At 37.3% G+C, this 13,624-nt stretch overlaps 1 protein-coding gene across 2 annotated transcripts in view; it reads left to right on the forward strand.

The window, feature by feature from the left end:
• Nucleotides 1-13,624, forward strand: part of PRKCE (protein kinase C epsilon) — a 287,390-nt gene that overhangs the window by 85,757 nt on the left and 188,009 nt on the right. For both annotated transcript variants that reach the window (XM_027641471.1, XM_027641470.1), the window contains exon 2: nucleotides 11,526-11,589. In XM_027641471.1, coding sequence (XP_027497272.1) covers nucleotides 11,526-11,589 — 64 coding nt within the window. The remainder of the gene's footprint in view (nucleotides 1-11,525; nucleotides 11,590-13,624) is intronic.

The following is a 13,624-nucleotide window of genomic DNA, read 5'->3' on the forward strand; positions in this document are numbered from 1 at the left end:
GTCTAACTTTTCAGGAACAGTAATAATAGTAGTGGCTATTTTTACCATTTCCTTTTCTGTAATCTCTGTATTCAAGATGGTACATTCTGGTCTCTCTGTTTCATGGAGTATAGGTTGCCTGGCAGTGTATGTCAAGCTACTAAATTTTATTTTACTTGTTTTTCCTTTTTGCGTTTAAACATGGGTAGGATGGACTTTATCAGTTTTCTGTTTAGCTGTTCTTTTAACAAAGTGCTTTGCAGCTGACATCTGAAGAGTCTCAGAGTTGCTATGGGTTTGTTATGGCTAAAGCTGCAGAGGAAGTCCAAGTGAATCACAGATAATTGTAGTCCTCAGGATAGCCATTTTGTTAACAGAATTAGCTCCATTAATCTTTCTAAGCTGATGATTAAACATAGGATAAAGTATCATCAGAGCAACACAAAAACTATGTTAGAAAAACCCCCTAACGTTATTAAATCCTATCTAAAGATCTTATCATAATACTTTCTGAAAAGGGGGGGAAAGTAAAACCAAAGAGAGAATTTTCCAACATTTTCTTCTGGAAGTAAAAATGCTAGTTCCCCTGGCAATTTTTTTAGGAAGGCACATAAGATAGCATTGGGGGTTACATTTTCTGTCAAATTTTGAGGCATTTTTAACCAATTCTGTTCAAGAAACTTAAATGTTTCGGTGCTATTCTTGAATTTACCTTTTTGGAGGAATTGAATTTCTTTAGAACGTAACTTGATCAAAGTCTCTGAATCAGTGCAATTCTTGGCAGGCTGTAAGTAGGAGAGATATTTTCAGAAAGGATTCTTTTGTTTAAATACTTGATGCCAATTCTGTTGTGGTTTGTGTATCATGCAATGATTGTTTATTGTAATATCGGTGTTTGTTGTAAAGAAACTCATGTTACAGATACATATATGAAAGGTCATAGAGAATATTTGTGTAGAACATACCTTTTTCTTCCATCTTCATGACCTAGCAGAAGAACATTAATTTGTAATTCTTGAAGCTTGTGCATTTATGCTTTCATCTTTGTGCTTGGTGAAGGAATTTTTTTTTAACTGGGAAAACTATATTTTTGTGATATTTTTGCAATCTCCTTTCTATAACCCAAATTTAGGTAATTCTGTAAGGTAACTATTTCCTTTTTGCTTTTCAGTTTCTTTCCTTGAAAATAGAGACATATCTGTGGTGAACCCGAATGGGAAAGTAGGAGATACGTTTTTTAAAATTGCATTTGGTTTATTAAAATTATCAATTATCAATTACAAGTATATCTAAACAGAGACATTTTAACAAATGATAAGCCTTCCATTCCCTGGATGAATAATAAAGTAAATCATCATGGTTTTAGTGTCTCGATTTAAAAACTGTTCGAAACTTCTTTATTACTTTTTAAAAACCTACCCTTTATGTCTGGGATAAAGCCATGGTCTTTTGACATAGCAAGACAGCTGAAATAGTAATGAGAAGTGTTCTCAGATTTAAGAATGAGGTTAAAAGAGGTTAATATTTCCAAAAGAAAAAATTGCATTTTTTTCAAAGAATTTTAGCTTGGCTTTTTTCTTGAAATGTTTTTTAACTTCCTTTTGTTTCCTTGTGACAACTTCATGCCACTTCTGAGCTGTATATATAATTTTCTTCTCTGCATGACGATTGTCTGCTTCCCTGCATCTTTTATTCTTCTTATTCACGTGTGTTTTTAATTGAAGGTATTTCTGTCCCTGTATTATGTTCTTTCTACGTCTTTCTTCAGTTCTGCCTCTCTGAAGTAGTGTTCTTTGTTTCTTGCCTGGTGGTAGTCCATGGAACTGCCCCTCTTTGGCACTACCTCGGTGTAGTTTGACCTTCTGGGTAATTCTAAGAGTTCAGCCCTGCAGCCTTCTTTAGCCTTGGGTGCCAAGGTGAGATTTGAAACAAAAACTCAAATCAGTCACTGTGTGACTCAGTGACACTCAGCAGTGCTGACACGTTGATTATCAGCCAAAACTTCATGAATGGTACACTAAGGTAAACTGCAAAGGAGCTCAGGGATTTTGTCATTTTAAAAGTCCAGTTTTGCACAGAAGGAGGAGCAGATTGGATACTGGAGAATTTTCAGGCATGTTTTTGTAGCTTCTAGAGATTTTCTTAAAATAAGATATTGTTTGTTTTCTGGAAATTTGAGGGAAAGATCTTAGTAATTCACAGGCAGTTACTGAGATCAAAGGCACCTCTGGGCACACCTCCAGGGCTATCTGAATTGCATACTCTGTGGTTTCAACCACTTTAGCTGGGAGGTGTGGGGAGAGGGAATCTCGTTCATATCTAAATCAAACTGGCAAAAGAGAAGAGTAAAAATTTACTAATCAGAGTTTTTCTTCTCTCTGCTGCTGCACTCTGGCTTGTCTCTGATGCCAGCGTTGCACATCAACAAGCTACTTAAAAGTTCCAGCCAGTGTCATCAAAATACAGTTTGTCCCTTTGCAGCATATTGAATCAAGCTGTTTCCTTCCTAATGGAGGATTAGTTTCTATCACGAATTCAAATGGAGAGTACATTTAATGTGCTTGCCTTTCAGATATGAAGGCCTTTCTCCTTTCTTCCCCAGCAGCTGAACTGAATTCAAACTCATAAACAGTAGTAGTTGTCTTAATAGAGAGAGTTTTTTATTTGGAACAAAACCTAGATGTGAGTTTTGTTGTTAACTGAAACAAAGCCAGAACAGCTTTACTTACAACTGAGCCTGAACTAGAGCGAAACTGAAGTGGATTCAATTTCCTGCTCCATTCTTTTTTCTGACTCATTGATGGCTGTTAATCCAGTCAGAACTCTCTCAAAAGTTACTGACAGGTGTTGCACAGTAGTGTTTGAAAGACTGAAAATGTGTGAAGGGTCTGAGATTAATGCTATCTGCTTAGTTTGGGCTGAGGTTTCATGTAAGGTATATTTATTTTCTAGTATCCGGGAAGATCTCTCTAAGGCAAGAGAAAGCTTTACTTAAACCAGGGTGTCATTGATGTTCCTTACTTTTGGTTAATAGGCAAGTTCCAGAATAATCTCTTTTGTGGGTTTTGTTTTGGGCAACTTGACATCATCTAAATATCACAATTCCTAGCATTTATTTTTTATCCTGTCTTTGAAGATTATTTTACTGCATTTAGGAAGGATTTTAATTTAAAGCACCTCAGTCTTGGATCTTCCAGTTGTTAATCTCCCTGATTTCTGAGGTCTAAAAATCAGCACAAATATTTCCTTTATTCTTTGTACAGAATTGTGATGTGGATATCGCCTACTATATACTGTCTTGAGTTCCTTGAGTTCTCCAGAGTATACCTTGCAGGAGGAGAGTGCAAGAAAGGTGTGTTTTGACTATAAAGAGAAGAAATACACTATATGGTTTACAGGAAACAAGTAGCGTTGCTTTGATATCCTAATCCGTAAGTCTTCATACAGAAAATGTCTTGCTTAAGGGATGTAGGGAAATATGGAAAATACTCAGGGAAATAAGGAAAAATGTATGCAGTGCACCCAAACTCTTGTATGTGACCGGGAAAACTAACAGTCAATTCTAAGGTCCTCTGCTTATCCGTGTACTTACTTTTATGCAGATACCTATTTCATAATGGTTGTCTAAAGTGTTGAAAAGGTGTCTACTCAGAGGAAATATTATTGTAATGAAGAGAAACTCCAAATGTCTGCTTAAATCATCATGTTTAGGTGATTCCTGAGATTGACCAAATATGCTAACTAGGAGTTTGGTTTAGGCGTAGGAGCAAGTGGTTGTCTGACATTGTGCTGTGGTAAAATAATTTGACAGCCTTTATCAGTTTTAACATGTAGTAATTGGCCAACCACTATGTGTTTGCAGTCCTGATTCTCTATTCAGTGTTTTACTGCTAGGTGTATAGGTAACTCCCTCTCTTCTGGTTGCAGTTCTGTAGCATGACATTAAAAATGCCCATAAGCCAAGACAATAAATGTGTTTTAAATACTTTTGACAGCTAATTATTTCCCTATGGTTTGAAGAGTGACACTGCACTAGTGCATTAAAGAATACATTTTGAAAAGCCTTGTGATGAAATTACAGGTCAGATCTTTCCACGCAATGCAGTTCCTTTATTCTTAAATCAAATAACCATCTGTTTGGGAAAGTGTTTGTGCTCTGAAGAGTTTCATTTCTTTCTTGAAATGCATTTGGCAGATGTTTCAAGTGAATGGCTTTTTGCAGATTTTTTTTCAGTAGATGGTTTTACTGTACTTTCACTCAAAAAGTCTAGTTGAATGTTGCTCAGCCAAACCCAACTCTTATGCATTGTACTTCATGTTGTCTCTGGTCTTGTATAAGTCCTTTGTTCTTTACCTTCATTACCATTGCTAAAATAATGCAACCTCCATTTCTACTGTAGATATTATACAGTGAAAAAGTACTTTGGCTTATTCCCCTGCCTTCATAAGGCTTAATAATAGAAGACATTTACATCATCCAAATAACTGTACTGGGTTAAATAAACCAACAAACAACACACACTCGTGTCTGAAACATTGGTACTAGTACGAGTGTCCACTGATCTGTTCACATGCAGAATGCCTGGAATGATTAGTCCAGGCAGCCTTATCTCTTAAGGTCATTGACTTATTTTTCTGCTCATGAAGAGATCTCTCTCTCTTATTGATTTCTTTCTCGTTGTCATGAATTGTGAGTGTAGGTATTTAGAAACCCTAACCAGGTTGTCATATTACTCCTAAACGAGTTAATAATAGGTAATACCTTGTGCCATACATACTCTCCACCACCTGAAGCTTTCAAAGAAGTGAAGATAATCTTTTTATTCTCTTCAGATCATGAAGTCAGAAGCTTGGTTTCATGCAGTGACCCTTCTGTGGTCATGCTGCTTGATGCCTTTGCAGCCGTTTGTACTGCTCTGCTGTCTTGTTGCATGTAAATATAGCCAGCTGTCCAAGTTCACCTTCTGGATTCTGCCAGAAAATGAGCCATGAACATCCTAATCCCAGCACAGTGGTCTGTAAAAATTGTTCTTCCTTGTAACACACAAAAATAAACATGTCACATGTGCATGTATCACTATGCGTTCAGAAATGCACCTTCTTTGGTGCCATAGGTACAGTAGATCATGGAAGGCCAAAGTCATATTATGTGTGATTCTGGATGCTGCAGTTGAGCATCATATATGCTATATTAAGTAACTGAAGGATTCTGGTTTTAGAATTGATTTCTGAATACTGTGGTTACTTCAACTGAATCTTGTTTTTCGCTGACTGCTTCTGTTCTGTATTATGTCTGTGCATGTGTCTGACACTGGAAAGTGTTTGATGTTTTCTGTAGGTCATGCAAGATATTTGATGGGTTTTTTTGTTGACTTTTGAGTATGAGTAAATAATTGATAGAATCCCCTGTGGCCAAAATTTCTGAACTTTTATGTATATCATTGTGGTCAATTACAATGTAGCAGGCTATGTTATGTTTCTCTGTAATTATAATAATCAAATATATAACAAGCATAATGAAAGGCAGATTTGTGAACTTTGTGGCAGTACACTGACTTCAAAGAGCCCTGCTTTCTTTGCCAGAAGAGCAAGAGGCTGATGGGAGGGGGGAAAATCACAGAAAAATGGAGATTCTAGGGAGGTTTTCTATGTATGTTTTCTGGATAATTTCTTTAAAAGTCAAGTTTACCTTATGTAATTAATGATGTGACATTTGAAATTGTTAATTTTCAGATAATATTATTAAATAACTTTTTCTCAGCTGTTTTGCTGACCTTATGTAGCTTATTGCAAAACTGTTCATTTCAGGTGAGCTTGCTAGGGATTCAGGTGTGAATGTTGGGTAGCAAGTTTGCAAGTTTAATCATACCTCTAGCTTTTTTTTTTTTTGGTCAAGTTTGCTTCTGTTCCAATGCTGATGGTGGTTTTGAAAGTTTTTAAATAACTTAGGCTTCAGTCATTTTGACTATATTAAAAAATATCACTGTTAATGTTTTAATTTTTTTAAATAAGTTAAAATAGGTACTGTATTAGCTGTATAAATTGAAGCAGAAAAGTCTTGTGGCTAAGACCAGCTCAGACTATTTCCAGTCATTTTCTATTACATTATAACTGTTCTGATTTTCTTATACATTTTCATGGAAATAATATTTTATTAAAATTGGATAAGTAAATGCCTCTAAAAATAGCAGACAGATGAAACCCCCCCACACCCCTTCAGCCTTTGCAGCTGTCGGCATTATAAGCACAATTTCTTCCCTTCTTTCAGAGTTGTATGTTCAGCGAGAAACTTTGTTGTGCTGTGCTCAGTAAGGGTTAAAACATACTGACTTCTCAAGTCTGATGTGACTCAAATAACCATCTGCAGTGATAGATCATGTGCTTGGATGTTTATGCTTTAAGCTACCCAAATATCAGATAATCCTAGAGCATCACAAGAAGAGGTGCAAAGCAGGTTTTATGATTAAATTCTTTCTGTTTCTGTGGCTTATACAGTCCGTTTAGGTTTGTACTGTTGCCAAAATCCTCAACAGCTTTAGGTTTAAAGGGGTTTTGCATTGTTTCGTATACTGTCTAGCTAAAGGAAGATCAGAGTAGAACTGACTCAACCTTTGTGCTGCTGGGAAGTTCAGTTATGGAAAATGCATTTATCTACTCATTGTTTATTTCAGGTCTGCATTTCTGTCAATGACTGTCCTTAAATTTCTCTTGAAACAAGTTGGCTTTTAAATGTGTGCAGTACACTCAGTCTTAGGTTGACATTCTCGTATTGGAATATAGATGGCTGATGGACTCTCTTATGATCAAATGAAAACCTATGGCAATGGGGCACTGAATCATTGAAGACAGTAGTTTATTACTTGTTTACAACAGGTCTCAGTTTGCTCCATAAAGCATGCAAAATCTCTGTGCTGGTGCTGTCAAACAGAACAAAAAAAACCAACCCAAATGCTGACAGAATTATTCAGGCTTATTCATATTCAAATATGAAGCATCAGTGCAATCTGAGTATTTTCATAGCATATCCTAATCTTCCTCATCTCTGTAAGATTAGTGAGTATGTGGTTTTGTTAGAAAATCGTGGTCTAAGAGAATTCTGTCCAAGTTTCTTATTTTTGGGGGTGGGAATTAATGTCTTGCACCTGAGAGTGAGCTTCTAGCTGAGCTTAGGGCTCAGTTTTTCAGAAGAATACATAGGAGTTAAAAACTTGCAAAAAAACCAAATCTTAAGAAGAAGCTGAACCATTTTCACAATATTCTGCATAGTTTGATTGAATTTTGTGTTATTCCAGAGTTGCCCAAGAACTGCGGTGCTTTGGAAATGGTGCAGAGAAATATTTATGCAATTTTTTGTTTGGTTGTATTGTTTTTACAGCTTAGTATTAACTGAATGGAGAAGAAAGGAAATTGGCTCCTAGATATGTACCATTAAAACTGTTTAAAAAAAAAAGAGTACTTGGTAGTCTCTGGTACTGCTGGAAGACAGGATGTGTATCGCTTGACAAAGTGAAGCTTAACTGAGGAGTAGGAGAAATGGTCCAGTGGGCAGTCTGGGCCTCCGGAGACCAGAGTTTTCTTGTTTAACCATAGCCTTCTTGTATGCCTTTCTGGCAAGTCATTTAGTCTGGCTTGTGCCTTTGGGAGTATCCCATTTTGCAGATTGGGAACTGTCTCAGAAGGGTGTTGAAAATAAAATCCATTAATGACTGTGAAACTGTATAAATGCCTTCAATATGCTGAAGCTTGGCCTTGGTTTCAACACGGGTTTTTTCCTCTGAAAGTATGTCTGGTTTTATGGATGGTTGCCTTTTGTTCCCTGAAACAGGCTACTAATAGGTTTTATTCGTGCCTGCAGTTTTTGATGATCTGTGCTGCTTTCCAACAATGATTGTACTCATCTCAATATGCTGCCACATATGGATTATTTGAACAATATAGAAGTTGTTTAAAGTACCTTTATAATTAATCGTACTTACACATGCTAAAGCTGTATTTTAGCAAAAGTCACAACAATAGCATGGGTCAGTAACAGGATAAAATGCTTTGGTGATCAAACATTTTGCTCAATGATAGTTGTTACATGTTTTGCTGCATGTGGAAAATGTGATGTATATGTGCGAGGCACATATTTTGCAATATGTCTTGCTTGCAGCAAAGCTGCTTTTGTATCTACTCCTCCATCCCATCCCTAGTTTGCATCTTGCCTTGTTCTCTGTTGTCCTTTTGAATAGTCATGTCTTTTTAGATATCTTCTCATAGTGTCTCTCTGCATGTATAAAAGCTTGGCTGCATTCAGAGGGAGTATTTTTAGTCAAGTAGAAGGGTCAGAATCAGAATTGCCGTGATCAGACTATTTCCATTGAATTCAAGAATGTCTGTTATATTCAGCTTAATTTGGCCAGTCATTCTGTTTCTGGTTACATATGTTTAAGAACATTTCACATGTGATAACTTTCAGGGCATTTGGTGAAAAATGCATGGGAACTTTAGATTTTGCTGTATACATCTTTTGTTACTTATTTATAAAATGACATTGCAGAGTCTAAGTGTAGTTTAATGTGCAGATTGAAAGAAAAGGTATGCATATTCTAGTAATCTGACTATTTTGGAGGTACTTATGCCATTATGTTTCTAGGCATTAAATTACAAATTTTTAATTAAAAATTAAGGTGGAATCAGCCCTTTTTATTCTCTATTTGCCGTGGTAAATGAAATACCTCAGATAAAACAAAGGATTCTTATCAGTTTAGGGGACTCTGCTTTTGCTGGGGTGTTCTTTTTATATATAAAGTCAGCTGAGACAGCTGAGCTGCTGGCTTCTGACAAAACTACTAATTCGTGTGACTGATGAGATTGTCAGCACAGGTACTCACTGAAATGAAATGTGGGTATTTTATAAATACAAAGATAAGAATGTCCGTTTCATTCTTATTGGTATTAGAATATTTTAAGACTAAAACATGCTATCTTTGTAAAAGAGATTCCATTTCATAAACGGTTCATTTTGCTTAAAGCATCAGCAAAATTTCCAATTCAAAATCAGTAAGCATCATTTCTAATAAAATATAAATGAAAACAGTCCACTTGATGGGTAATGGAAACTTAGTTTCAGTGCTCCAGTCTTTTTCCTGAGTTGCTTCCAATGCTGTTTGTAATTAAATGGGCAGGAGAGACATTTTGTGATGGTGGGCACTAACTCCTCCAGACACCCGATTCCTCTGCAGGGATGGTGTTGGAGTTTTATGTGTGTGCGTGCACGCCGGGGTTTGAACTGCATAAAGTATTTTACTGAAAGCTTAACAAACAGAGTATGGTGCTGATACAAACAGAGCATTAGACATATCTGTCTTCACTACAGCCATCTGTTGAGTGCTATAGCAGTTTTTCAAAAGCCTCCCTCAGCATAGACATCAAAGTCTATTCATCCACCTGTGCCTCTGATCTTCTAATATTTTTCTTATTTAAAAATGGCAAAGGGAGAAGAGCAGTCTTTCAAGATCAGCAGCTTTATTTAAAACAAAAAAGAAAGCCAAAAAAGCCCAAAAACCTCCCCCATAGAACTCATGCAGCCAATTCAGAAATTGTTACAAATGTCTTTACTTGAATATTAAACACTATTATTTATAAAAAAGCCACTCAACCATGCTTTCATTTTCCTCTCCTCTGAGTAACCCCTGGCCTTGCTAACACTTATTTCCTGCCTCATCTATTTAAAATACAGCTGCTGAGATCATTTTCTTGATCCGTTGGTCCGATGTCATCAGCCGGACCTGTGAACTCCTCTACCGGCTCACTCTTGAAGGACAGAGAAGCATTTCTGTGAGAAGCTGGTTGGTGGAAAGAGGAGCTTGCATCACCCTGATGCATTCAGCAGCCGTGGCCAAAAAGAGGGGAGAAAGCAGAGGTGCCCCTCTTGTCAAGGTCCTCTCAGGTGATGAGAGAAACCTAAGTCACAAAAAAGGTGGCCCCATGAAGCTGCCTGCTGAACGTAGGCTGGCAAATCATGGCATAGCCTAGATGTTCTGCTGCCTCCTTCCTTTCCTCATTTGCTTGCTGATTTGCCAAGACCAATCGTTTGGTCTCCTAAGTTGTTAGTGTGAATCGGTGATCTGGTTATCACCTCATGCTGCCCTAGTGCTGTGTCTTGATGTCACTCGTGACTTAGGAGGGCGACACTTGGTGTTGTTTGCTGACACAGGGAAAGCAAGACCACATTCCCCTGCTGTAGCAGAGCAGGGGGGAGGCACAGGAGGAAGAGGAAGGCTGTGATGAGGTGGGAGGGGAGGTTGCCAGTTCCCAGCTACAAGCTCCGTGTGCGGTTGCCTCAGAGTAGCAGAAGCATCAAGCAAGTTTGGGGGTTTCTGTCATGGAGAGCAGAGCACATATCCTGGCCAGGGCATGGCTGTGGCCTGCCCCCATACTCAGGAAGGCACCTGATGGCCATGACTGGGGCTGCCCGGTGCTTCCTTGACCACCTGTTCCAGGATGAAGTGGTGAGACAAAGGACAGGAGCTGGCAGACAAGGTCCCTTGAGGCACCCTGGCAGCAGGCACACAATTTTATCTGTGTGCTTTTCTTACTAAAATAGGTTAAAAATACTGTATTAATGTAGGTCACATCACGTCACTCAGTCTCTGAAATCACATGACAACTCCTATGTGACAGTATGAGCTATTGATTACATAATGTTTTAGTTACAGTTTAATTTTTGAGAGACGGATGGTGGCAAAAATTCTTTTTAATATGTGGCGCACCATTGAGATAGTCAAATCCAGCAATATTTATAATTACTGATGAAACATGGTGAAATACAGGAAGATTTGTAATGAGCTCTTCATTGCAGTGCCTAAAAGTTACAGGAGCTTATTCTCGCAGCCTGTGAAATCTTGGAAATATGGCAGTTTAATACTGAGCACCTGTATTTCATGCAGAGTGAAAGTGATCTCCACAAGAGCAAAGGCTCCTTAAAATCTACCAGAATGGTGCAGAAATAAACAAATTTTGTGTTTCAGAAAAAGAGGATAAAGCATGTATTTCTTTTTCCTAGTGGAGATACAAAGGGAGTATTATAAACACGTGTTAACCGGCCCTACAAGCTGTGTGTGTTCATTTCCCCCGTTCTGTGACCAGAGCTGATCTGTCTTGCTGGGATCTGAATAGGTCACAGTGTTGTTTTCCACATTTGCATAGCTGGGCTCAGTATAAATTACAGTAAAAAAGTTATTCAGTTATAGCAGTTTTTAAATTTCTTCCTTGTCTTCTTGCAAATAGTGGTATAAATGTATGGCAGAACAGTGCTTCAAATATTTGACACATAAAATTTACTGAGCTCCAACTTTCCAAGCATGTACACTTCTTTTTTACTCCAGTGAAGGTACAGAGTCCCCAACACCGCTTTGCAAAAGGAGGCTCTGTTGGGAGTCAGTGTGTCCTGCCTACACCTTGGCTTTGTGATGTTTGGAAACTTTTTGTTTCCTGCCTGTGCAGTCACTTGCTTTGGGAGCCATTCTAAGGTGTTTTTTTTCTAATTCTTTTCTTGATTACAGATTGACTTGGAGCCAGAAGGGAGAGTGTATGTCATCATAGACCTTTCAGGATCATCAGGTGAAGGTAGGGACTTTCAATATTTTATCTTATTTTTTCATGAATGAAATCTTCCAAGGGTCTCTGTAATGGAAGTATTAGAGGAGGTGTGTGCTGATATGCTCTAAAATCTGTGTGAGATCAAGTTAAAATGAACACATTTTGACGTATCTGCCTGTCAGTCAATAAGCAAGTTGTAGTTTTGTCTTACTCTGTTAATCCCTAATGGTAACAACACCAACTAAAAAGCCAGTAATGAACTGACAGTAGTTTAGCAGAATTAATTTCCAGAGGAAACTTCCAGAATCTTTTTCTTTTTTTGAAGACTACTAACCATTATGTAGGTAGAAATGATGAGATGTCAAAGTTGAGGGACTAGAGTTTATTTGCTTTTTGAATTATTCTAATATTTGGTATTTTTCCACTAAATGTTTTCTTTTTCAAGTAAAGGAATGACCAAAATGTTATAATTTTAAGAGGTGTTATCATTTTTATGGCACAGCAGTTACATGTTGGAAAAAACTCCAAATATAGAAGTATTTATTAAATTCTTGAGAAAAAAATCTAAAGATAATTTTTTAAAGTTTCTAAAGATAACTTTGAACAGAGTGAAATGATATATGGTGGGAATAAGATAATTTATGAAGAAGCAGATCTGTGTAGTTTATTCATGCACTTAATGACAGCCTGATCTGCTGAAATGGCCTAGATGATTGGTTTGGGTTTGATTATTTTTATTTATGTCCACCAATCAGCTTTGATCAGCTTCTCCCAGGAGCTCATAGAGCTCAGCTAAACGAGGTTATTGTTGGTTCACGGTACATAAAGAAGATTCACATAAACCCTGACAGGACCTGAAACCTAAAATGCTATGAAATGAAATTATTTTGCCTGGCACAGTTGAGAAACAGCGGAAGAGCATGTTTATCTTTCTGTTCTCTGTAATGAATTGCTGCACTCTGACCAATTACTAGCAGTAGCTTACAAAAACACATATTGCTATAAATCCTGAATTTTAAAAATTAAGGAAACTGTTATTCAAACTTTATAGCCACATTTTGTACCCACATAAGATATGCTCTGCCTTTTTTCTTCCTGCATATTGAAGAAAATCTCAGTTAAATAGTAGTTTCCACTTATCTTTCTAACTGGCCTGACAATGATTAACTGAAATGTGGTTAAAAGCATTGACGTGATTATGTCATAGGGCAGGTAAATGTTGTTTCAACTGTCCACTGATAGCTAATTGATACCCAGATGAGCATACTGTTAGTATTTCATCACAAGATATATTCAAGTGTGTCAGACTGTCAACAGGCAGGAAGAAGGGTGTTACGTTGTTCTTCGAAAGTTGTTTAGAACTCTCTAACCCTTTATACAGGGAAATAAAAAAATGGCTATAGTAATGACTTCTTTATTATGTGGTGCATTACCCTGTGACACTTGAAAGGGGCTTGGAAAGAAATTTGCAGAACTAGAATTTGTGTCGCTACATTAGCATTGAAGGGAACGCTCAAATGGAAATCGGCCAGCAAGGGAGGGAAAACAGCTTATGGAATGTTGTCTTATGGGAAGCCCTCAGGAAGACCAAGAGGCTTTAGTTGGGATTAATTTGGTAGAACTCTGGAGAAGTTGGTGCTTATGAAATGCAATAGGACTTGTATACCTTTAGAGCTTTCCATGCAATTAAATACCTGTGGAAAAGTGTTGTGTAGAAGTATTGCAAAATTCTCTAGGAAAGTTAACAGTTTTCCTCACAAGGGAAATTGGACCACGTTTGTACAACAGTTTGTAAACCGTTTTTGTGGTGTTTTTTTAGTGATGTTATGAAATCCTCATTTTGGACTCCTTTGTTAGGACCATGGCCTAGCTAATTTTGGATATTCAACTATCTTAATGAAGCACCTAGTGTAACATAACAACTGTATGGATCCTTGTGTAGTGAACAGAAACACCTAAACCACATGCAAAGTAGCTTATTCTATGTGTTTCAAAAATGCCTCTTTCATTTTATGGATATATACCTATTTACATATGTATATATGTAAAGAGAATACATCTG

Source organism: Corapipo altera, unplaced genomic scaffold (genome assembly GCF_003945725.1).
Source record: "Corapipo altera isolate COAL_440 unplaced genomic scaffold, ASM394572v1 48b, whole genome shotgun sequence".
NCBI classification, from domain to species: Eukaryota; Metazoa; Chordata; class Aves; order Passeriformes; family Pipridae; genus Corapipo; species Corapipo altera.